Source organism: Schistocerca cancellata, chromosome 3, assembly GCF_023864275.1.
Source record: "Schistocerca cancellata isolate TAMUIC-IGC-003103 chromosome 3, iqSchCanc2.1, whole genome shotgun sequence".
In the NCBI taxonomy this organism is placed as follows: domain Eukaryota; kingdom Metazoa; phylum Arthropoda; class Insecta; order Orthoptera; family Acrididae; genus Schistocerca; species Schistocerca cancellata.
In genome coordinates, this window is record NC_064628.1 from 677166090 (window position 1) to 677190059 (window position 23970).

General features: G+C 40.6%; 1 protein-coding gene across 1 annotated transcript in view; it reads right to left on the reverse strand.

Annotated features, from left to right (window-relative positions):
* The window catches only part of LOC126175654 (uncharacterized), a 145610-nt gene that overhangs the window by 49227 nt on the left and 72413 nt on the right, over positions 1-23970 (reverse strand). Inside the window, exon 4 of the mRNA XM_049922555.1 lies at positions 1976-2041. Within this exon, the coding sequence (XP_049778512.1) occupies positions 1976-2041 (66 nt within the window). The remainder of the gene's footprint in view (positions 1-1975; positions 2042-23970) is intronic.

Here is a 23970-nt window from a genome sequence, read left to right on the forward strand (position 1 = left end):
CCTCTATTGTATACAGTACATAATGCTGTAAAATGTATTCATATCCTTCCACATTGAGCATTTTCTGAAGCACAATAAGGTGACCAGCCTCTAACTGTGAAAAACAGCCCCACACTATAATACCACTTCCTCTATATTGTACTGTTGACACTGCACATGGTGGCATGTAATGTTCACATGGCACAGCACAGTTCATCACTCCAAAATCACTATTTCCAGTCATCCATTGTCCAGTGGCATTGATGTTTACAAAAAGTCAAGTGCCATGTAGCACTGGCTACAGAAATGTATTATTTGTGAGAATTGCTTTACCATTGTACCTGATTCTTTTTAATGCCATATGAACAGTCACTGTGCTAATGTAACTGTTTTAGCAGTTTGGAACTCATAAATAATTCCCCTATGCTGATTTTTGTAACGACTTTCTGCAATAATTGACAGGTCCTGTCCATCAGTACATGAGGTGTGCCTGGTTTTGGTGTGGCTATGATTCTTCCTTCACATTTCCACTACAAAGTTATATCAACAACAGTCACGAATGAAATGTCCCAATGGGTTTGTTACTCAGGTAATATCCAATGACTAGTTCACATTTTAAGTCACTGAGCTCTACTGAGCGACCCATTCTGCTGTTACTGTTTCTCTATTCACAACATAGTACTCCCCACCTCATTTCATACTTCCGGGTCTACCTTTGACGACATCTAGTAGCACATTCCACATAACATAAGGGTGTCCAGATGCTTTTCATCAGACAGAGTATGTAATAGTAGACTTTCAAAATGACTACTGGTTCCTTTCCTCTTTTGTATTTGACAGTGATTCAGATTCCAAATATAGCCCAAATATTGGTACAGGCATGCAGTCATATATCCTTGGATTAGATAGCTATCAAGTTAACTCACAGACCCATGGAGGGCACAACAGTCTGGTGAAGCAGGTGTGGCCACTGATGGCATATTGCTGATAAATACCATGGCTGGCTGTTTGTCAGTCACTGTCTCGTTTAGTACATAGAGTCTTTGTCTACATGCCATATGATCATCCAGAGCTCAACCTTGTCTCTTTATGTTTTTTGATTTAGAATATTCTCTGGGCAGTTTTGTCACACTTTGTGACAACCTCCACTGTGTTCTGGAAATTGCTTCTGGTCAGCTATTCACTATGTGAACTCTGTTGTTACTGACCACATACAACTGCCTGTTTGTTCCCCTGGTTTCCATGTCACTACTTGCACATGTGATCAAGACCTTTGAATCTCCCTACATCTGAGTAGGATAGAAAAGCTTTGGTCCACGAGAAAGCAGGATTGCTGCCACTTCAAACACAACAATTTATATTCATATACCCAATTTAGTGTAGGTATCTAGGGCAATGAAGTCTTCAAGAAAAGAAGCACAAGTATTCATATGAATTGTGTAAGCAGCAAATACTTTAACTGTGTTGGTTGTCCAGTGCAGTGGAAGATGGTGCAAAATTCATCAATCCTAAAACAACTGTCATTCCACCTGCTTATCCTGTTTTACAAGTTACTGACAAATTTTCAGCTGTTACTATTCATTATTTCCATGTGCACACTACAGTACAAAAATCATATTTCACACACGTTAAACCCTTTTAGTTGGTTTAAGAATGTTTTCTACCACTGCTTGGTGAACCGCTTGTTGCTCTCTAGCATTGTTCAGTACTTGTCTAATAATCCAGCAATCCCCTATTCATCTACATCACAGAGTAGTTTAATTTTCACTGCATGCACTTATCCTGCACACTTTCTCAAGTTAGGATTCCTCCTCCATTCCCCAGCCTCACTTCCTCCTCCCACTCATTTCCCAACCTCTAGGCCCCATTTCATTCTATTGTAATGCTGATTGTTTTTAAGGAACATGTGTGTATAAAAAGTGTTATCCTTAAAAGGTGAAAGGGGGGGGGGCAACATAAGCATCACCTCAAATAAAAAAAAAACATCATCAATTACCTGACTGAGCTTCTGACCAGACTGACAGGGTCTGAGCTGATCCACCACCACCACCCTCATTTTGGCCTGTAACAGAAAAAAATGAAGCTGCTATAATATAATAATACTTGCTGTAACATCAAGTGATCAGTTTAAAAAAAAGGACACAAATATTGCCAAGTCTGTGCGAATGTTTGTATGCTAAAGTTGGAATAAGAATGTATGTTGGAAATCTACAAATGTATGTCTAATACTTTTATTATGGGACTATGCACCACAGACAATGAACTGTAGGTAATTAGTTGTATGTTATTTTTTGGACAGATGTCAATTTAACGTGTAAAGTCATAAGCTTCATCATCATGGATTATAGGAGAGAGATGTAATTTCTCACTCTATGTTCAGAGCTACACAGCATGCTTAGCCTCCATACTTAACACATTCCATTTGTACATAGCAAGGTAAGAGATGCAATAATGCATAAAATAATTACAGTGTGTTATTATTGACAACAAACTGTTTTCTTCCAATTCTTCAAATGTAATCTGATTGACATATAATCCTCCAATGGCCAGACATATAATCCTCCAATGGCCACTGAAGTCATTAAGTTCATTTCAGTTGAACTAATTCTTTACTTGCAATTGGCCACATACTGAATCATTCCACATCATAGTGAGGCTCACAATTATGATCCACAGAAAATGCAAAAAATAACTAACTAACTGACAACAGAACAGGCTTCATCATGAAAAAACTATATCTTTTTTCCCCTCAATAGGATTCTTATAAAAAATTAGTCTACTTTTATGAGGGACAGTCAAAGTTTTATTTATTCCATGAAGTTTTGGGTTTGCAGATGGATAATGTCAACTTCCCATCATGATATTTCAGCTGACAACCATTCAGCCATTTTCAGGTGAATGTTTTGCACTGGAGATTGCTAGAGCACATCACTATCTTTATATAAAAAACAGACCTGGAGACGCATGCACAAAGGCAGCCGCTGCATGAGTGACCTATGTGGACATGCACATCCTCTCTGAATATTGGCCCAGCTATGGCACACAGACATGTGCATAGTGGTGTAGTACATGCACATTCTCTGTCAGAATGTGTACTCATGGAGTCAACATTCAGATGTCAAAATTTCAATATTAACAAAATTAACTATCACTTGATGTGTTGTTGGTCATAAAATGTTTTGTTTCTGAAGAAATTAAAGCAATCACTGGGTCTCACATCTTAGCCAGGTGAAAGCCACCATCACGATTAATAAGATCTTGCAATAAACATATTTCCACAAATTCTTTAATGACTGAATCCCAGAAGGATCTTGTTGAGGCCAAGATTTCCTTTGACTGTCCTGTGGAGATACAATGCTCACCTATGGCTGACTTACTGGGTCATGAAAGATGCACTGAACATTATTGACAAACATGCCTTCCACAGCCCAGTAAGTCAGCCATAGCTGAGCACTGTATCTCCACAAGACAGGTTCTTTCCACAGAAATCTTAGTCTCAATGAAATTCTTCTGGGATTCAATTATTTAGGAATTGGTGGAAACACGTTTAGCACAAGATCTTATTAACAGTGATAGTGGCTTTATACTGGCTAAGACATGAGACCTGGTGATTTCTTTAATTTCTTAGTAACAAAACATTTTATGATCAATGACATGTTTAGCGATAGTTAATTTTGGCATCTGAATTTCAACTCCACGAGTGTGCATTCTACGAGAGAGTGTCACCATTACGCATGCATCTATGTGCCACAGACGGGGCAATATATGAAGATGGCACGAAACTTGACAGAGGCTGCTCATGTAGCGGCTGCCTTGATGCATGCGTCTCTGCACCAATTTTTGGTACAAAGTTAGCCAAGAGATCTAGCAATCTCCAGTGCAAAACACTCACCTGAAGATGGCTGAATAGCTGTCAGCTGAAATATTGTGGTAAGAAGTCGATGTTATCGAGCTTCAAAACCTGAAACTTCATTGAATACTCTTCACGCAGGAAAATTTCACGAATCACAAAGTTTTATTCATCACAATGAAAAAATCAAGATGCAGCCATAAAACTTGGTGACGGTAGTGGTTCTTGCTGCATACTCACATTTCAAAGCAACAATATTCCCACTGACGAATGACTTGGCTGAGACCTGGATTGTAAAAGTCTGCATTTTGACTGTCCAGGAAATGTTTCACCTTGAAAATCATATTATCATTCTGGAAATGTCTGCCACACAGTGGTTTCTTATTTCTTTGTCCAAGGAAAGAAGATGAAGTCACTGGGTGTTGCATCAGCAGAACATGGATTGGCATAGTGGGGGAATGAAGCAACATTTTATAGCCCAAAGAATCAGCATATGTGACTGTTCCCTGGGCAGAATGACCTAGGGCTCTGTCTCGGAGCAAAAGCAGCCCCATGGATAGCTTGGCGTGCCATGATGCTTCATCTTAACAGCCACCCACAACCTCATTAAGTGATTCAGACAGTATGCATCTGTAGTGGTTTGCCTCTTACAAGCCTAATCTGCCAATACCTCACCATGGCATTCCCAGAAACACTCAGCATCATCTTGCCCAATAACAGTACGGTCTTTGTCTTTCTTGGTGGGGTCAAATCCATGGTTCCACTACTTACTTTGTTCCTTTGTCTTGGTGTCACAGTGAAACACCCAGCACTCATCCATGGTGCTTAGGCACCTTGACTGAGACTGATACATCTCCAACATTCTTGCTCCTGACTCAGTTCAGTGTGCTTTTTGAATGGGTAAGAGCAGTTGCAGAACCTAACAGGTGGCAAACTCTGTCAGGTTCAAAATGTGTGCAACATGTTTAATATTGATCCAGAGCTGATTGTCATTTTTTTCATGAGTGTCTCAACAGTGATACACTTGTCTTTGAGTATCAGAACCTCCACTTCTTTTGTAATTCACAGTTCTTCACAGAGAGATGGTATGCCCCTTCGTTCTTCAGATTTGTTTGACCATACTGGAAGTGTTCAGGTCCAGTAACAACTGTCATATGTTGGTGAATTGCTGCATTAACTTCTACCAACTCAGCATGGACTGTTACTGTGTTTTTCCCCTTCAAATTGTAGATGTAGATAACAAATTATAATACCAAACTCCAGTGTTTTAAAGGACTGTGCTTTTTTTGGCTCCTCTAAACCTATGCAATGATATTGTGGTGCAGGGATTTCAATATGTACGAGAAATTAAAAATAACAACAATCAGGAAAAGGTGGATTGCTATGCACCATACAGAGAAGGTGTTGAGTCACATGCAGGCACAGTGAAAAAGACTGCTAAACATTCATGCTTTTTGGAGAAAAGTACTACTTCTAAACAGGAAAAGACACATACATTCACACAAGCACAACTCACACACACATGGTCACTGTCTCTGCCCACTGGAGCCCAATCGCAGACTCTGGTGTGGTTTCGGGGGTAAGGAGGAAGCATGGGGTGGGGAAGGGGTGGGATAGCAGGGTGGGGGTGGGGGTGAGGGTGGGGGTGGGGGAAGATGCTGTGCTGCCTGTGGGAGAGTGCAGGGATGTGGTGGGGGCAGGATAGGACTACTAGATGCAGAGCTGGGAGGCTGTTCTGGAGGAGAGGGGGGGGGGGGGAGACAAGCAGCACTGTAGTGGGAGCAGGGAAGTGGATACTTACGTGAGGGACAGAGATTAGGAGCTTGTGTGAATATGTGTGTGTGTGTGTGTGTGTGTGTGTGTGTGTGTGTGTGTGTGTGTAAGTTTAGCAACCATTTCCATTGTATTCTCTGTGACCTAGCACCTCTTCTATATGGCGAGTAGCAATCTATCCTTTTCATATTTTTGTTATTCCATCCAGAACTGCAAAATAGTTACTGATCAACAAACAAAAAATTAGCAAAGTAACTTTATATTTTAAGATAATGATTAAAACACTATGACTTTTCTCACACACAAATGATCTTAAAAACTGATGTCAATATTGCTCATATTGTGGTACTGCCTTAGATTATTAAAGAATTGATGTTCCAGTATCTAGCCATAAACCTTAACTTTACAGTTGCTAATGGATGAGGACTGAACAGAATATTGGAGTTTATTAAAAAAAATCATACTGATTATGTTGAGGGAGTTACCTGTCACCTATATCTTGTGATGTCTAGATTTACTTTACAGCTAGTGGTGAATATTGTCTTTAATATCCGCACCATTGGTCGATATCTATCACGGCTCAGAGGGATTACAGCTCAGTGGTTATGATCACCACAGCGGTGCGTGCGGCATGTCATGTGGGATGAACTGACTGCGACAACAGAGGCAGGCAGTCAGCCATTGATTCAGTCTAGTAAAATCTGTTGCATGAGCTACTATCAATCACAACATTCTGTTTATAGGACTTCAATCCTGCACTGTACCTGAACTTTATTGTTCTCATTATTGGCTTTCATTCAGTGTTCTATTCTCTAAGAACTTGGTTTAGACCGAGCGAGGGGGCGCAGTGGGTAGACACTGGACTCGCATTCTGGAGGACGACAGTTCAATCCCGCGTCCGGCCATCCTGATTTAGGTTTTCCGTGATTTCCATAAATCGCTCCAGGCAAATGCCGGGATGGTTCCTTTCAAAGGGCACGGGCAACTTCCTTCCCCGTCCTTCCCTAAACCGATGACCTCGCTGTCTGGTCTTCTTTCCCAAAAACAACCCAACCCCAACTTGGTTTAGTTTAAGAAGCACACATTTGTATCGGGAGCGAACAGAAAAATGGCAACGAGGTATTACCCTATTGTGATTTCAGCAATGCATTCACAGCCAGTTCTGATGTTCTGCATCTGAAATTTCTGGAACTCTGGCACCAAAAGCTGTCACTGAAGCAGTGGCAGTACCAAGAACAATGGAGCAATGGCAAAAAGAGCATTTTGCTCTCCTGCAGCTCGTGTTTCAGAAGCGAAAACATCAGTCAGTAGTCACAGCTAAGCTCTCAGCACTGTCCGCTGCCTTCAGTGAGTCTTTGAAGAGTTGAGAAGTCTACTTTCATAGTTTTGAACCATACTGTTTTGTTATACCATTTCTGGTAAGCAGCTCAGTACATTGCTTTTGTCTTTTAGTGGTTGGTTATACCTTAAGTGGTGAAAAAATTGCAACCACTCTCAAACTCTAGCGCTATGTCTTTCAGTGGTCTCCATGCTCAGTTAACTGAATATTACAGCCACAAGATGCATCGTGTTGCAGCTAGGCTACAGTTTAATCAGTGTCATGACTGACATGGACAGTGTTAAGCAGCATGGGCTGCCGACTTGTAGGGTCTCATGCGCAAGTTCAGTTCCACTTGTCAGAATTGTAAAGTGTTGAATGCACACTCATTGATTTGGGATGTAATTGTGTGCCTTGCCACAGACAGCGAGGTATCAGCAAAAGGTTTGGCCACATCCGATCCCAGTCCTGGGGAAGTGCTCAAAATTATTAAATCTCTTATGTTGCTTCTGAATCATAGCACGCTTTCGCAAATGAAATTCTAGTTTCAAAAGTAGTTCACTGTCACCATGAGCAGCAGTCAACTGATGATTCAGTCTTGCCATTTTCTTTTTCTGCTTCTAAGTTTCAGCCGAGTTCATAAGAGTCCAGATTGCTGATGTGTCAAGAGAGACTTAAGTATGTCAGTCATTCTGCTCCTCCTCAAAACAGAGTGCCCTATTTTGTAATGTTAACTGGATAGGTCACAAAATGCTCTCCCTTCTCAGCATTGTGACATGCTTCACACAAGCTGAAGAAACTCCAGACCTGCCCCAGCTGCAGTGGCCAACATTCCAGATGCAGCTGTCTGCATCATGCAGCAGACCATTAGGCCTTGGCGTCACCCAAAATCAGTGCGTCAACAAGCAGTCCACCAGCAGGGCACTCAGCCATGGCATTGGGACAGCACATCAATACACACCATCACAACTGTGGAGCAGGTGGCATCCCTGCTATTACGGAAGCTTATATTAGATCTGACATTTTCCAAAGGGTCCCTTATCTTCCACATAGAGATCAGCACTGCCGTGTCATTAATAAATGGGGACATGTATCAGCAGCTCAACTATCCTTTGCTGTGTAGGGCCTGGTGCCAGGTCATGTTTTACTGCCGCACGGCCATTTTTTCCCCTCAGAGAACTGTCATTGGAAGCCAAGTACAACAATGATGAAGGTGGACTAACATTTTTAGTTGTGCGTCCCCCTGCTGATGCTGACTTTTTCAGCTTAGATGCCTTCAGCAGTTTTGGTCTAAAAGTAGTGGAACAAGTCAATTTAGTGCCTGAAATGAAGTCCTTTTCCAACCTTGATGCTTTGTCCAATTCATACAAGGAGATTTTTGAACCAACGCTCAGATGTGCACATAACTTTACTGCTCTTGTCTCTACGTAGTTTTCAGCAGTATCAAAATTTTGTGTTCCTCGCCTGCTGCCATTTCAGTTACAGAGTCTGGCGACACAGAACTCGCAACTTCAGGGCCAAGGCATCATTTCGCCAGTTTTAAGCATTTAGTGGGTGATGGCTATGGTTGTCCTTAACAGGTCAGTGATTTTAAATCCTCTAAAAATGCTAAGTCTAACACTGATTTCTATTCTATGGCTTGCTTGGAGGATGTGTTAAGTAAACTAGCTGGAGGCTGCTATTTTTCGAAGACTGTTGTAAAGGAAGATTATTCACAACTGGCACTTGATGATGCATCACATCAGTTGCTAGTCTTAAATAAAATGTTTGGCTAATACAGGCACAACTGCTTACTAGTTGGTGTTGCTATTGCACCCACTATTTTCCAAAAGTATTTAGAACAATTGATTCAAAGTATTCTGCACTATGTTATTTAATCAGATGGTATCATTGTTACAGGGTCGACACGTGTAACAGTGAAGGAAGCTTGCATACCTTTTCAAATGGCTCCAGCAAAATACTTACACTGTCAGCTAGAAAAGTGCAGATTCTTCACTCCCAGCTTCAGATAACTAGGGTACATTCTTAGACAAAAGGTTTTCACACCTGAGTGCATTCACGCCAATACAATAACTAATATGCCGATGCCGCCTATTGTCCTTAAACAGTTGCAGTCATACCTGGGTAAAATCATGTGCTATGCCAACTTTATTCCCTGAGCAATGTAAACTGCACAGCCCCTAAATCAGCGGTGCAAGAAAGGTGTCCAATCTGTGTTGGCGTCTACCTGTCAACAAGCTTTCCAACTTCCTAAAGATGTCTCAAGGAGGCGCCATATCTGATACCATACACACTGGATCTTCCAATGACACTCTAAAAGGACATGTGCCAGCACATAATTAGTGTCTAAATGGACATGTGCCACCATATCATTACTGTGGTTTTGACCCAAGAGTTGTTGGATGGGTCTGAACAACCAATTAATTTCACCTGCAAAACTATTGAGTGTGGGGCAGTTCCACTATTCACAAACTGACGGAGGGTTTAGCAGTCATTCACATCATCCAAAATTTCACGAGTATTTGTGTGGGAGCAATTCCACATTTTGACTGACCACAAACCATTGATTTCACTGTTCAGCATCATTATAAGTTCCCAGAAAAGACAGTGCAGGATCTGCAGTGCTGGGTATTGCTTTTATGTGGGTACCATCATAAAATCAACTGTCCCCCACACCACCCAACATGCCAATGCAGACACCCTTGTCCCAATTCCCTCTTGGCCCTGATGTGACTTCAATGACCAGGAAACAATTTGTTTTGCCCTGAAATAACATCTACCAGGAACCCTTGATGAATTCCCACTGACTGTGTGAAAGGTAGCCATAGTACTGCCATGGTCCAATCCTGCAGAAAGTTTTGTCTGTGGTACAGAATGGGCAGCCAGAGCATGTTCCCAGCCAGACTGACCAGCCTTAATTCGTGTTGTGTTACTGGCTCACTGACAGGAATAAGGGCATCTTAATGTTGGCCACAGAGGAATCTGAATGCTGGTCATCTTTCTGGGCTCCCTCTAGCCCTGCATTCTCCGGTTCCTTCATGTTTTGTATTGGACGATGACACACATGAAGGCGTTGGTCCAGCATTTCACGAACCCGCTCTACTGTGCAGGAAAAGTTAACTCCATAAGGACACCGTTACGGTGTGGCTAATGGCTGTAAAGTAATTTAGTAGAGTTGGCCATGATGTCTCCTTTGTTGATGCTGCTGTGTCTGCGTTGTCCTTGTGGCTTCTTGTTGTCTAGGCGATGATTCCTTGGCTGCTTTGGGTCCAAGAAAAAGGTGCGGGTTTTTTAATTATTAGTGGACTATCGAAAAATGACGCAGTATTCCACGGTTTCTTTGTATCAAACACATTTATTGCAAGAACTATATGCACAACCACACTCAACCGCGGCCAACACACCAGTGGCCGAAAAACCGTAGTCGACCAAAGATCACAGTCATAAAGTACAAAGAACATACAATTCCAATATCGATCACAACACCTAACTTAGTATTATCTTAAGTGAAACCTTTTTTTTTAACACGACTTTAGTATATAATGAAATAAATAATGAAATGAATAATGAAATAAAATGACGTCTATTTGTCAGTTCCATTACAAGCAGCATGTCTATTGTCCTGGCAACAATGCCAACATTGAGCCTATGTGCTGCTATTGTTGTGCCTGCTACCTCAATCAGAGCAATACGTTTCTCACCATGGCCACTCACAGAAGAAGGTAATAATCGTGCAAACTAGGTTGACACTTGGCGCGGTGGCTGAAGGAAGAGACCATAAATGCATTTCCCATTTACAACTGGTCCCATCAGCCATCGCATCAAGTGTCAACTTAGTTTGCGTGAATAATACATGTTGATTTTGCTGAGCTGTTCCTTGGAGTTATATGGCTGCTGATGGTAGATGCCCTGTTGAACTTCCTTAATGTGGTACTGATGCCATACACTGCCACCCCTGCTACGATCCATGCTCTCTTAATGATACCTGCCATGAAGCAATCTTCATGTACCCTGGTGTCAGATAAAAGGCCACTTTACATCAGCACTGTTCCAGACCATTTGTCCCCATAATAGTATCAAATACCTGACCATCACAGCTTTTCATCCCACCTGTAACGTGGAGGCTAAGGTACTGGCAGAATTGAAGCTGTGATGACAGGTCGTGAGTCGTGCTTGCATAGCTCAGTTGGTAGAGCACTTGTCCCGAAAGGCGAAGGTCCTGAGTTCGAGTCTCAGTCCTGCACACAGTTATAATCTGCCAGGAAGTTTCACATCAGTGCACAATCTGCTGCAGAGTGAAAATTTATTTCTAAATAGACAACTCACTCAACCATTTGACAAGAGTCAGAATTTATCATGTATGGCAAGGGTAACTTAAAATATATAAGCCTGATAGTAAGGAAACTGTATTTGTTACTCAAGAAAGGCACATCATTTAAAGTGATGCCCATTTATGTAAAGCACAAGATGTATTTGAAAACGTAACTGAATATTTGCTATCCCACCCAGAGTGTGAGTGGTGTTATATATTATTAATTTGTTGTGGCACAAAATGATGTACTTGGCACAGCTGGGAAAATTAAGATATTTGTCTTGGCTAATGCAAAGAATGTCAGTCAGACCAACTGAGCAAGTTATAGAGTACTACATGTCAATGCAGCGAGAACTGCTGCCCAAAAACTGAGGCAGTTACTTCATGTTGTCACCAAACTGGGCAACCAGGGGTGCCAAAGTATTGACATAGCAGAAATACGGAGCACCCATGGCACATGCGCCTGATTACCCGGCCCATAGTTCTGTTACAACTTGCATGAAAGAAACCACCATTGCTGTAGCAAAACAAGCAAGGACTAGTCTCTTATAAATCTTCCACATTTTCAGTTAGAGGTATCCCAGCCTGCCTGCATCCAGGAATGGGGAGGGACATGTGATGGTCCTCATTCTTTGTGTCAACTGATCTACGAGTTCCATGGGGCTACATGTCTTCTCCTGTAGAATTAGATGCTACTAGACTCAGTACTGTGCTCATGCAGAGTCCAAGGCTGTGGACTGCAACTGGTACACCTCGTCGTGCCCTCTAGTTTGTGACTGGGGGTGTGTGGCGACTCGCCCACTCCCCCTTGTGTGGGCAAACCACCTGCTGCCTGCACAATTTGTGGGCAGACTCTGCTACTGGTGGCTGCTGCTTCTGCACATAGTCTACACCCAGATCACTTGTGAGCTGCCTGCCTACTTCCAATGCCCTGTTAGCACTAGCTGTCTGGAGCAACATCACAGCTACTGATGTATACTGAATAATAAGTGTATGTTTTGTCAATGCTGGTTCTGTGGTGTCTCATCGGATATTTAGCTGGCACCCATTCTTGCCTTGTGGTGACAGTTCGCCGACATTCTGATCTTGACTTACCGTCACTATTACCCACCATATCAGCTGGCCATCATGGCTGTTACATCTGGTGTTGGAATTGGTCACTGGCATCTGCAGCTGTGTCCAGGACTGTGTATTCACCTGTAGCATACAGTTCAGCAGTATGGAATTGGTTAGTCACTTTTTGTTATTGGCCTTTTCATTTTCTTTTGTTTCGGCCATGGTGCATAGGCAAGACATAGAATTGAAGGATCCTGTGAATTTATTACAATTTCGGGGCAATTGTAAGGAATATTACTTATGTCAAGCGAGATGCCAGTAACTTGAACAGTCATGAATTGGCTTGTATGCACGCAGTGCCAGCTATGTGTAGCACATGCCAAAGGTATGGCCATGAAGCACAACAGTGCTCTGAATCATGTTGGGCAATGTTTCATCATAAGGATTAGTGTAATTTTTTCTTGTATCTGTGTCTGTGTGTTTTTCGTAGATATCCTTCATTTGTATCGTATTGTCAGATGGAGGTTGTTCAAATGTCAAATGTAATTGTAGTTGTATGAATGATATAAGGTAAGCAAATATATATTGTGTTCTGGAGATTGTGTGTATTAGTTTGTGCCAGTTTGGAATATGCAACCTATTTTGGTTTGAGCAAGGAGTACAGCTCATTGTGTTTAAATACATGATAGCGAGAGTCATACAAGAGGAAAGTTATGTTGTAGTAAGTTAGGCTAATAGTATATTGAAGTGCCCTCGTCATAGATTTACTTTGTTCTCTTGTCATTTTGTGTAATTATTAGAGGATAAACCATGCTATTTTTGATTTCTGGAGGAAATATTGTGAATTTTATCAGCTGAAGTAGCTCAGTTTTAAGCAAGCACTGTCAATATGTCTAAGCAAGTACAGGTTTTGAAAGAACACACAACTTTAGCAGAGGAGAAAAGAAGTTGAAAAGGAAAGGAAACTGTGAAGAGAGAGAAAGAATGGGATGCTTGGTGGGAGGATATGCTGATTATGTCTGTCCAGCAGTAAAGAATGCTACAGTTTTGAGAAAGCATGAGGAATTAAGAAACAGGAGAGCTTTTGTGTGAACAGACAGTCCAGACACATGTCAGGAATTAAGGGCTGTGGAAGAAAACAGGTCTGTGTCTAGTTTACTGTCTCCCATAATATGTTCAACTACAGCTGACCTAGTTAAACTTGACAACACTTTGAGGAACAACAGTAAATAGGACGATTTCATGACTTGCGTGAATGAGAATCTTAAGAGATTAGAAAGGAATACTGACATTGTGGAAGTTAATGTGAGTTTACTTGATGTGAAGAGCATTAGTGTTATGGAAATTACGGAGAGTAGTGTAGAATGTTAGCTCCAATATCATGACTGTAGTGCGAGGCAAAGTAATTGTGTGCTGTACTGAAGTAAATGAGTAGCAAAACTGTTGATATTGATTTAGATGCACTGGGCGACAATGTCTGTTGTTTTGAGGTCATGGAACCTTGGCTTTTTGTGTGCAGGAAAGTGCATGTGCCACTTATTTTTGTGCCATGCAAAGTGTCATTGCAGATGGTAATGTTGTTACAGACATTGCAAAGGATGAACAAGATGCTTTAGATTATGTTAGTTATGTTACAAATATGGTGGATAACGCTGTAGTACAGATGCATTTATTTCTGAAGGACGCAGATTCATCACCATCAGCTGTGGTGCCACCTCTACTAAAGGGAGTGTAGGAAGAAGAGGAGGAGTAAAAAAGCTTACAGGGTTAAGTACTGAGCTGACAAGTCTGGATCCTTTCAGAATGTGAGCCTGAAGATCAGGATGAAGTTAATGATGCTTGCAACACTGTAGGTACTGAGGATAAGAAAGAACATTGTGTAATTATTCTTGAGTGTACCTTCGAACTTGGGGAGACACGTTTCAGCTGAAGGAGACAGCTAACAAGGATACATGGTCAAAAGGTTCACCAATCATGAAGTAGGACAATCCACAATATAAAAGGAAGTTGATTTTTATGAGAAAAGGTACATAAAAGCACAGCACTACAAGATGTAGTCAATCTATATTCAGCTTTATAATAAAGGAAATAACTGGAGCTACTGATGAGTATGCTGAGCCGGATGTTCAGTGTTCCGGAAGTTTGAATTCGTGTGCCCATCTACCTGACAGCGAACTTTGATGGCGCTGGCCTGTAGCTCGCCTCTACGTTATACATGAAGCACTCTCTGCGGGAAGCATGGAGTGCTTGGGGCATCATCATAGCATGGAGTGTCAAACATTTTTATTTTGGGAACACAGTTTTGGTCAGCAATAGTGAACTGCAGATTTCAACTACTTCTTTCAACAATCCATCTAAAGGAATTGTTTTATTATGCCAGTGGTAGTGATAATGTAAAAGCGGACATTACATGCTGAAAGAAACTTTTTTTTTTATGTTGTAGTTGACTGGTGATTTATAATGTTTGTCAGTGAGAGTTCTTAATGTCACTGTAGCAATCAGTCGGATTTGTACAGGCTCATTTTCTAAGGTGATACTGGTTGATGCATACAGTTGCATAGACTACAGTGTGATCCATTTACTAAAGCCTCTAGTTTCACTTTTGATGTATAACTGGGATCAGTAGTACAGCTCATAAACAAGAGTTCTTTAGCATAACTTTATCTTAAGCTATGCTCAACGATCAAAGACTGCTGAGAAATTTGTTTGGGTTGTGGTGTTTGGACGGTAATGAGTTAAAGCACAATGCTGCACAATAAGCCAGTGTTCAGGGTGTGTGTATCTCCATTTTATTTGGTTTATATTTATTATGATTCTTGTCCATGGGGGCAAAGTAATTAAACCCAGATTTTATTTCTGATCAGTTTCATTAATCTTTGTTTCACTGAGTGAAACTTTGGTTAATGAATGGATATAATTTAAAGATTGTATGTCATCAGTCTACCAGGATAGATGCTTTAAACTTTTTTATCAAAGTTATTGAGAGCTTAAAGTAAATGAAATTGCTTTTCTGTCATTTGAATTCAATTTTAACTATCTACAGTGCTCTCATGGTCTGTATCACTGTTGGGTTAACTACTATTCACTGTGATTAATGGCTCTGGGAACACTGTAAGTGGGTCATTGCTTATACCTGTCTTAGTTTCAGGTTAAGATCAGTGCTTATGACTGAAAAAACCTTGGTGTCCAGCATGTCCGCCTGAGCTGATGGTCCTGCAACCATGAGGCCAGCAGCCCTGTAGCCAGCCAAAAGTGCTAGCTTCATCTAAGGGATGTTTTTGTTAATAAGTGGTATTCAGCTCAGTCTTGCCAGTTAATTACCCCAGCTCTTCACCCCCAACCACAAGGATTCTGCACAGTGAGTAATAGTACTACATGTAATTTTTACATAAGCACAGTTTAAACGATATTTTTGCCAGGAAAAGAAAGGTACACTTTTGTTTCAAAGACTAAGTTTTAGATGGTGTACCGATATAGCCAGTTGAGAAGCCACCTGATAAATGAAAGAAGATGCTGAGTGCAAGAAATAATTAAGTGGAACCATTTGTGGTGGAATACTTTGTTACAGGAAGGAAGAGTTTCTAATCTTATTTTACTAATTGTAAGTAACAGTTCAGTGGAGTCATGGCTACATGTGGAAACGAGAGAATATGACTGAGTAACCTGAAGCAAATAGTGATTAGTAAGTAAGCTTTAAGAAGGAAACTGCCTGGTAAGTGAGGAGGAGTGTAAAGCAGGAGGTGTGTAAAGCAGGAGGAGTGAGTGAGATTGTCACTGTGAAATATTTGTTGAGAATCCGTGGAGATGGAACGATGTGATAATATGATTATAATAGTTTATAAATGGTGATTTAGTACAAATAAGTTCCTGAAGGAATACACAACGTTCCAATGGACTGAATCTGGAAAATGATGTTTAGAATCAGGAACATAACCATTGAATCTTGTGGTTGAGCTAGTATAAGAGCAAAACTGAATGTACTGTATATGACTGTCAACTTGTAAACATATGTTGAAACTTTTTCAGAGGAATCACTGGCCAAATCAATGACAAATTTTCTGACTGAGGGAGGCAAGTTGTGCTGCAAAATGATTTACCATCAAAACGAGGTTTTCATCAAATGGTAGTACAGGGTCCAGCATAAAAAACTCCCCGATTACAAAGTAACGTGCAGCGGACAGTAGAAGGAGCAGAGTGGTGGGGGGCGCGTCGTTAAGTAGCTGCCTACGTGCAGTTTTCAGTGTACGCCATGGCGTGGTCTGGTGAACATCGTGCCTTCGTAGTGGAAGATTTTATTCAAAATGGCGAATCGCCTATTAATACTCAACGTGCTTTTCGCGTTCGCTTTGCGCTCGGACGACGGGACCCTGTTCCCGATAAGAAAAAAATTTATTCTTGGGTTGCTAACTTTCGTGAGACAGGTTCCGCATTAAAAAGGAAACCACCTGGACGACCACGGACTGCAACAGGCCCCGGAAATGTTGATGCAGTTAGAGCTTCAGTTCAACAATCTCCTCGACGATCCGCTAAAAAGCATGCGGCAGCATTACGGATATCTGATCGAAGTGTGAGAAGAATCTTGCATCGAGATCTTAAAATGCATCCTTACAAACTTGTAACTACGCAGGAACTGAGTGAACGAGACTGTGGTGTCCATGTAAGTTTGTGCCAAGACCTTCTTCGGAACATTCGTCCCAACGATATTGTGATTTTTTCTGATGAAGCACACTTTCACCTTGCCGGAACAGTGAACAGTCAAAATTGCAGGTACTGGTGTGAACACAATCCCCAAGAACTTCATCAACGACCACTTCATAGCCCTAAAGTAACAGTATGGTGTGCTGTTTACAATTCCGGAGTGATCGGTCCTTACTTTTTCGAAGAAAATGACAGGAATTTAACCGTCAACAGTGAACGCTATTGTGCCATGCTCCGCGACTTTCTCCAACCGCAACTAAGGGAGCTTTTTGGTGAAATAGAGAACGTGTGGTTCCAGCAAGATGGTGCTACAGCCCACACAGCGCGGCAGTCACTGGCATTGGTGAAGGAAATGTTTCCTGGACATGTGATCTCGTTGCGTGGAGACATTGGCTGGCCCCCACGATCGCCGGACTTAACGCCCTGTGATTTCTTTCTTTGGGGCTATTTAAAAGCAAAAGTTTATGAACAACGTCCACAATCTTTACGAGCCCTGAAAGAAGCAATTACACAAGAGGTTGAAGCTATTCCACCTGAAATGACTCAAAGAGTAATGAATAACTTCAGGGAAAGACTCAATCAGTGTGTCGACAGTGCAGGAAGCCATTTAAGGGATGTTTTATTTAAAAAGTAAGACCATAAGAGTATTTTCTAAAATGGCATAATATGTACTTTTATTTAGTATAAATAAAATTGTTCTACCTTATTTGGTTTTGTTTTTATTAGCTTTCCTTAAAGGGGAGGTTTTTCTGCCGGACCTTGTAGCAAAGGAGCAAATAATTCCGTTGTGTAGTTAACTGAGTACAGTCATATAATGCTTTTTAATGTTGGCATTGAAACTTTCAGCAAAAGTATCTCAGAAGTATGCTAAAATTAAAAGCTAAGTTGGCCAGAATAAGTTGTTTTTGGTGCAAACACCAACAAGTGGGGATCTTATATAAGCTCCCAACACTGTTTCAAGGCTTTCAACTGTTTACTTGTGTGTACTGCAGAAGTTGCTAGAAATGTGTCACAATGTCTTCAGTTATTAACCCAAGTCCTATGGCAACCCAGGTGAATGTCCACCACAGCATAATGCTGCACCCACCAGCCTGTGTCTGTGGTATGAAGCATGTTTCAAGCAGTGATTCACCTGGATGACAATGTGTTTAGACACAACTTCGATCTGGTGTAGCAAGAAATGTGATTAATCCAAACAGGTGACACTTTTCTATTGATCCATGGTCCAGTCTCTACGACCCTGTCCCCAATGCAATTGTAATTGAGGCAGTCATTGTGCCAGCATGGGAACACACCAGGAGTGTTTGCTGCAGAGTCCCACATAAAACAATGTGGCAACTCCTCCTTTCTCCATTTCTGATCCACAAAAGTGAGATGCTAACATAAACCCTGTAACACTTAAAAGTTCTATACAAGTGGTCACACGATGTTCAGGGAGGCAGATTATGTCAGCTGGGTTTGAAGACTAATTCATCTATGCAGATAATTAATTCATTAATTTTATTTCTCAGTCCTCGAGTATTCTGATGCAATAAAGATATCTGACATTTCACATTGACTGAGTTAAAATTGGGTAGAGTTAAAATATCTGCTGACTGTTGAAAATTCTTAACCAATGGCTGTTTATGCTGATGTAATAAGCTAGAATTATGTTGTTTGGTTTCTTTCTAAAACTGAAGGTTTGTCTCAGTCCTAACCTTTCTTAAAATTTAGTGAGGACAGAAAGAAACCAAATTTTAAGAGAGGTTAGGACTGAGACAAACCTTCAGTTTGAGAAAGAAACCAAAAAACATAATTCTAGCTTATTACATCAGCATAAACAGCCATTAGTTAAGAATTTTCAACAGTCAGCAGATATTTTAATTCTACCCAATTTTAACTCAATCAGTGTGAAAAGTCAACTATCTTTATTGCATCAAACATCTGAGGACTGAGAAATAAAATTAAAGAATTAATTATCTGCATAGATGAATTAGAGTCTTCAAACACAGCTGACATAATCTGCCTCTCTGAACCATCATGTGACAACTGATATAGAACTTTTAAGTGTTACAGGGTTTAGGTTAGCACCTCACTTTTGTAGATCAGAAATGGAGAAAGGAGGAGTTGCCACATTCATCAGGAACTGTCATAAATTTAAGAACATAGACATTCATAAATTTTGCCTAGAGCAGCATATGGAATCACGTGCAACAGAAGTAGAACTTCACAAAAAATCCTTCATAATATTAAGTGTATATCGAGCACCTGCAGGTAACTTTAATCTGTTCGTAAACCACCTTGAAGCTGTACTGGCCCATTTAACAACCAAAAACAAAGAAATAGTGGTTGCTGGTGATTTCAATGTACATTTCCTTAAAGACTCTCCCAATAAGAACTTATTTGAGTTAGTAATACTATCATTCAACTTAATTCCCACTGTAAAGTTCCCCACTAGGGTAGCCAATTGCTCACAAACAGCCATTGATAATATCTTTATAGAAAAGTCCAATGAACAAAATTATATTACAAAACCAATAGTCAATGGCCTCTCAGATCATCACATGCAGTTCCTTCTGTTAATTGTCAACACTGAAGAGGATATAAAATCTGTTAAATCTGAGCTCAAGAGGGTAATCAATAAGCCAAAAATTGATTATTTTAGGACACTCCTCAGACATTCACTGGGCTGATGTTTACAATGCTCATGGCATGAATGAAAAATATAACACTTTTGCTAATAAAGTGCTTACCTTATTCGAACACTGTTTCCCCCAAAAACTTACCAAGGTTAGAGCAAAGTCTACAAAGAAGCCATGGATTACTCGAGGAATAGGGGTATCTTGTAAAACAAAAAGGCAACTGTATCTGTCAATCCGAAACAGTTCCGATGTTGATGCTGTAGCACATTACAAGAAATACTGCAAAATATTAAAGACTGTAATATGGACATCAAAGCAAATATATTACAAGGAAAAGATAGTTCAAATGGTTCAAATGGCTCTGAGCACTATGGGACTTAACATCTTAGGTCATCAGTCCCCTAGAACTTAGAACTACTTAAACTTAACTAACCGAAGGACATCACACACATCCATGCCCGAGGCAGGATTCGAACCTGTGACCGTAGCAGTCCCGCGGTTCTGGACTGCAGTGCCTAGAACCGCACGGCCGGAAAAGATAGTCATATCAGATAACAAAATAAAGACAATGTGGGATATAGTGAAGGAGGAGACTGGTAGAACCAGATATGAAGAGGGACAAATAGCATTAAGAGTAAATGATACATTGGTGACAGATGCGTATACTGTTGCAGAACTTTTTAACAAACATTTCATAACTGTTACTGAAAAGAGGGAGTTGTCAGGTTCTGTAGATCCTGCTATGGAATACCTCAGACCAGACATTTCAAGTAACTTCCATAATATGAATTTGACCCTCACTACCCCAGCAGAAATAATGTCCATCATAAAATCTTTAAAATCAAAAACATCTAGTGGGTATGATGAAATATCAACAAAGCTAATTAAAGAATGTGATTCTGAGTTAGGTAACATATTAAGCTATGTGTAACCAGTCATTTATCAGTGGAATATTTCCTGAATGGTTAAAATATGCTGAAGTTAAACCACTGTTTAAGAAGGGAAATAAAGAAATAGCATCAAATTTCCGTCCAATTTCACTTTTGCCAGCATTCTCAAAAATTTTAGAAAAAGTAATGTACAATCAGCTTTATAACCATCTTATCTAAAATAACACACTGTCAAAGTCACAGTTCAGATTTCTAAAGGGTTCTGATATGGAGAAGGCCATCTACACTTACAGTGAAAATGTGCTTAATTCATCAGATAAAAAATTGCAGACAACTGGTATATTTTGTGATCTGTCTAAGGCATTTGACTGTGTCAATCACAGTATCCATTTAAGTAAATTAGAATATTATAGTGTAACAGTAAATGCTGCAAAATGGTTCAAATCTTATATCTCTGGCAGGGTGTTATTAGGAAAGAGACATGTATCAAGCTATCAGGCATCATCCAACTGGGAAATAATTACATGTGGGGTCCCACAAGGTTCCATTTTAGGGCCCTTACTTTTTCTTCTGTATATCAATGACCTTTCATCAGTAACATTACCAGAAGCCAAGTTTGTTTTGTTTGCCAATGATACAAACATTGCAATAAATAGCAAATAAAGTGTAGTCTTAGAAAGGTCAGCTAATAAAATATTTGTGAACATTAATCACTGGTTCCTAGACATTTCCTTGCTGGTTCCTAGCCAATTCCTTGACACTAAACTTTGAAAAAACACACTACATGCAGTTCAGAAATTGTAAGGGGCGTCGCGCGAGTATATGCTTAACATACGATGACAAGCAGATAGAAGAAGTGGACAGTGTTAAATTCTTGGGATTACAGCTTGATAATAAATTCAACTGGGAGGAGCACACCACAGAACTGCTGAAGTGTCTTAACAAATCTCTATTTGCAATGCGAATTGTGTCAGACATAGGGGATATAAAAATGAAAAAGCTGGCATACTATGCTTACTTTCATTCCTTAATGTCATATGGGATTATTTTTTGGGGTAATACATCAAGCCAAGCTACAGTTTTCTGGGCACAAAAACGTGTAGTAAGAGTTATATGTGGTGTGAACTCAAGAACATCCTGCAGAAGCCTGTTTAGGGAACTAGGGATACTAACTACTGCTTCTCAATATATTTATTCTTCAATGAAATTTGTCATTAAAAATATACCACTTTTTGAAACCAACAGCTCAATTCATGGAATCAATACTAGAAATAAGAATAATCTTCTCAGGGATTTAAAGTCACTTAGTCTTGTACAAAAAGGTGTGCATTATTCAGGAACACACATTTTCAATAACTTGCCAGCAGCCATAAAAAGCTTAACAACCAATGAAATTCAGTTTAACAGAAGCCTAAAGGATTTATTGATGGCCAACTCCTTCTAATCCATTGATGAATTTCTCAGTAGAACCAACTGATTTTTGTGTGTGTGTGTGTGTGTGTGTGTTCGCGCGAGTGTATACCTGTCCCCCCCCCCCCCCCCCCCCCCAAGGTAAGTCTTTCCGCTCACGGGATTGAAATGACTCCTTACCCTCTCCCTTAAAACCCACATCCTTTCGTCTTTCCGTCTCCTTCCCTCTTTCCTGATGAAGCAACCGTGGGTTGCGAAACCTTGAAATTTGTGTGTGTGTGTTGTTGTTTCTATCAACGTACCAACGCTTTCGTATGGTAAGTTACAGAATCTTTGTTTTTTGATACATTTTCCCACATGGAATGGTTGTATTACACATTTATTACCTGATAAATAAATAAAAAACTTTTTTATTTTAAATTCAGTGCATTAGTATTTGTAAAATGATTCTTTCATATAGTGTTCATTAAAAAATGACGATCATTCCACTTGGGATCTGTGGAATGGTACTTTAGCTTATTTGAGTTGTAAATATTTGTCATGTATTGTTGTTTTTCTGACATGTTCCACATCCTGGATGACCTCCTCACTACAGATCAATTGGAATGAAAGTAAATCTAATCTAATCTAAATGGTGGGCTCCGAAACGCTTATGCCTATACCTGCATTGTGTACTGTTGCCAGACCAACCACAGGTCACGGTCTATCTTGCTTTACAGAGTGGACAGGCTTCTGACCTCAATATACTTGGAATGTCTAACACCTGGACACTTACTTGTGGTTTCAATGTTCTTAAACCAGTTTCCATAGATGCTCATCAAAGTAGCATGTGAACAGCTGACCACCTCTATTCTTTTCAAGGTGCTCATTCCAGGCACCAGGCCATAATAATCTGCCCTTCCTCAAAGTTTCTTATGTCAGTAATTTTCCCAGCTTAGTCCGTATCATAACTCAAATGATTCCATGTTCATTTTGGCTCTGCTTTTATACTTCCCTTATCAGGTCAGGCCCACAATGTTGTCAGCTGGCATTCAATCCTGTGGTAGGCACTGATGTTTTCCGTGGGATAAATACGGGAGGAATTGCTTTATTCTTCTTAGAATATGTACTTTCAGATTTTTAACATTTCCATCACATGTTACCATTCAATCGTAAATTGCTCTGGATGCATACCTCCAGATATTTTACAATTTTAATTGTTTCAATTATTGATTGCCAATGGTCCGGTTAACACAAATGTATCTTTTGTCTTTTAATGTGCAGCATGATCCATGCACTGTTTAGCGGAGTGTGCAGGTACTAGAATGCCAAGAGGTAGAACGTCAGGAGAATGTGGGGAAGGGAAGTGGGGAAAATGGAGCAAAAAAGGAGAGGGGCAAGGAAAGATGGGTGGATGCTTTGGTACAGGGTGGCAAACTAAGAGGGAGGGAGACAAGAACCAGGAGGTGGTTATAGGACAGAGGAGGAGGAAACTGTTGGGTGGAGGGTGTGGAGACAGTGTGTTACCATAGGTTGAAGCCAGGATAGTTACAGGAGTGAAGAATGTTTTAATGATAACTCCCATTCACACACTTCAGAAAAGGTGATGATGGAGAGGAAGATCCAGATAGCTGGGGTAGTGAAGTATCCACTGAAATCAAGAATGTCATGTTCAGCTGCATGTTGTGTCACAGGGTGGTCTACTTTGCTCTTGGCCACAGTTTGACTGTGGCTGTTCATACTTTTGGCCAGCTTGTCGGTAGTCGTACCAATATAAAAGGCTGTGCAATAATTGCAGCAGAGATGGTGAATGACATGGCTGCTTTCACAGGTGGCCTGGCCCCTTATGGACTAGGATGAATTTGTAACAGGACTAAAATAGGAAGTATTGGGTGGGTGGATTGGGCAAGTCTTGCACCTGGGTCTTCCACAGGGATATGATCCTTGTGGCAAGTGATTGAGATTGGGAGTGGCCAGCGCAATCCTATCCCTGTGGAAGACCCATCGCCAAACTGTGGCCAAGAGCAAAGCAGACAACCCTGTGGCACAACATGCAGATGAAAATAACATGCACGATTTCAATG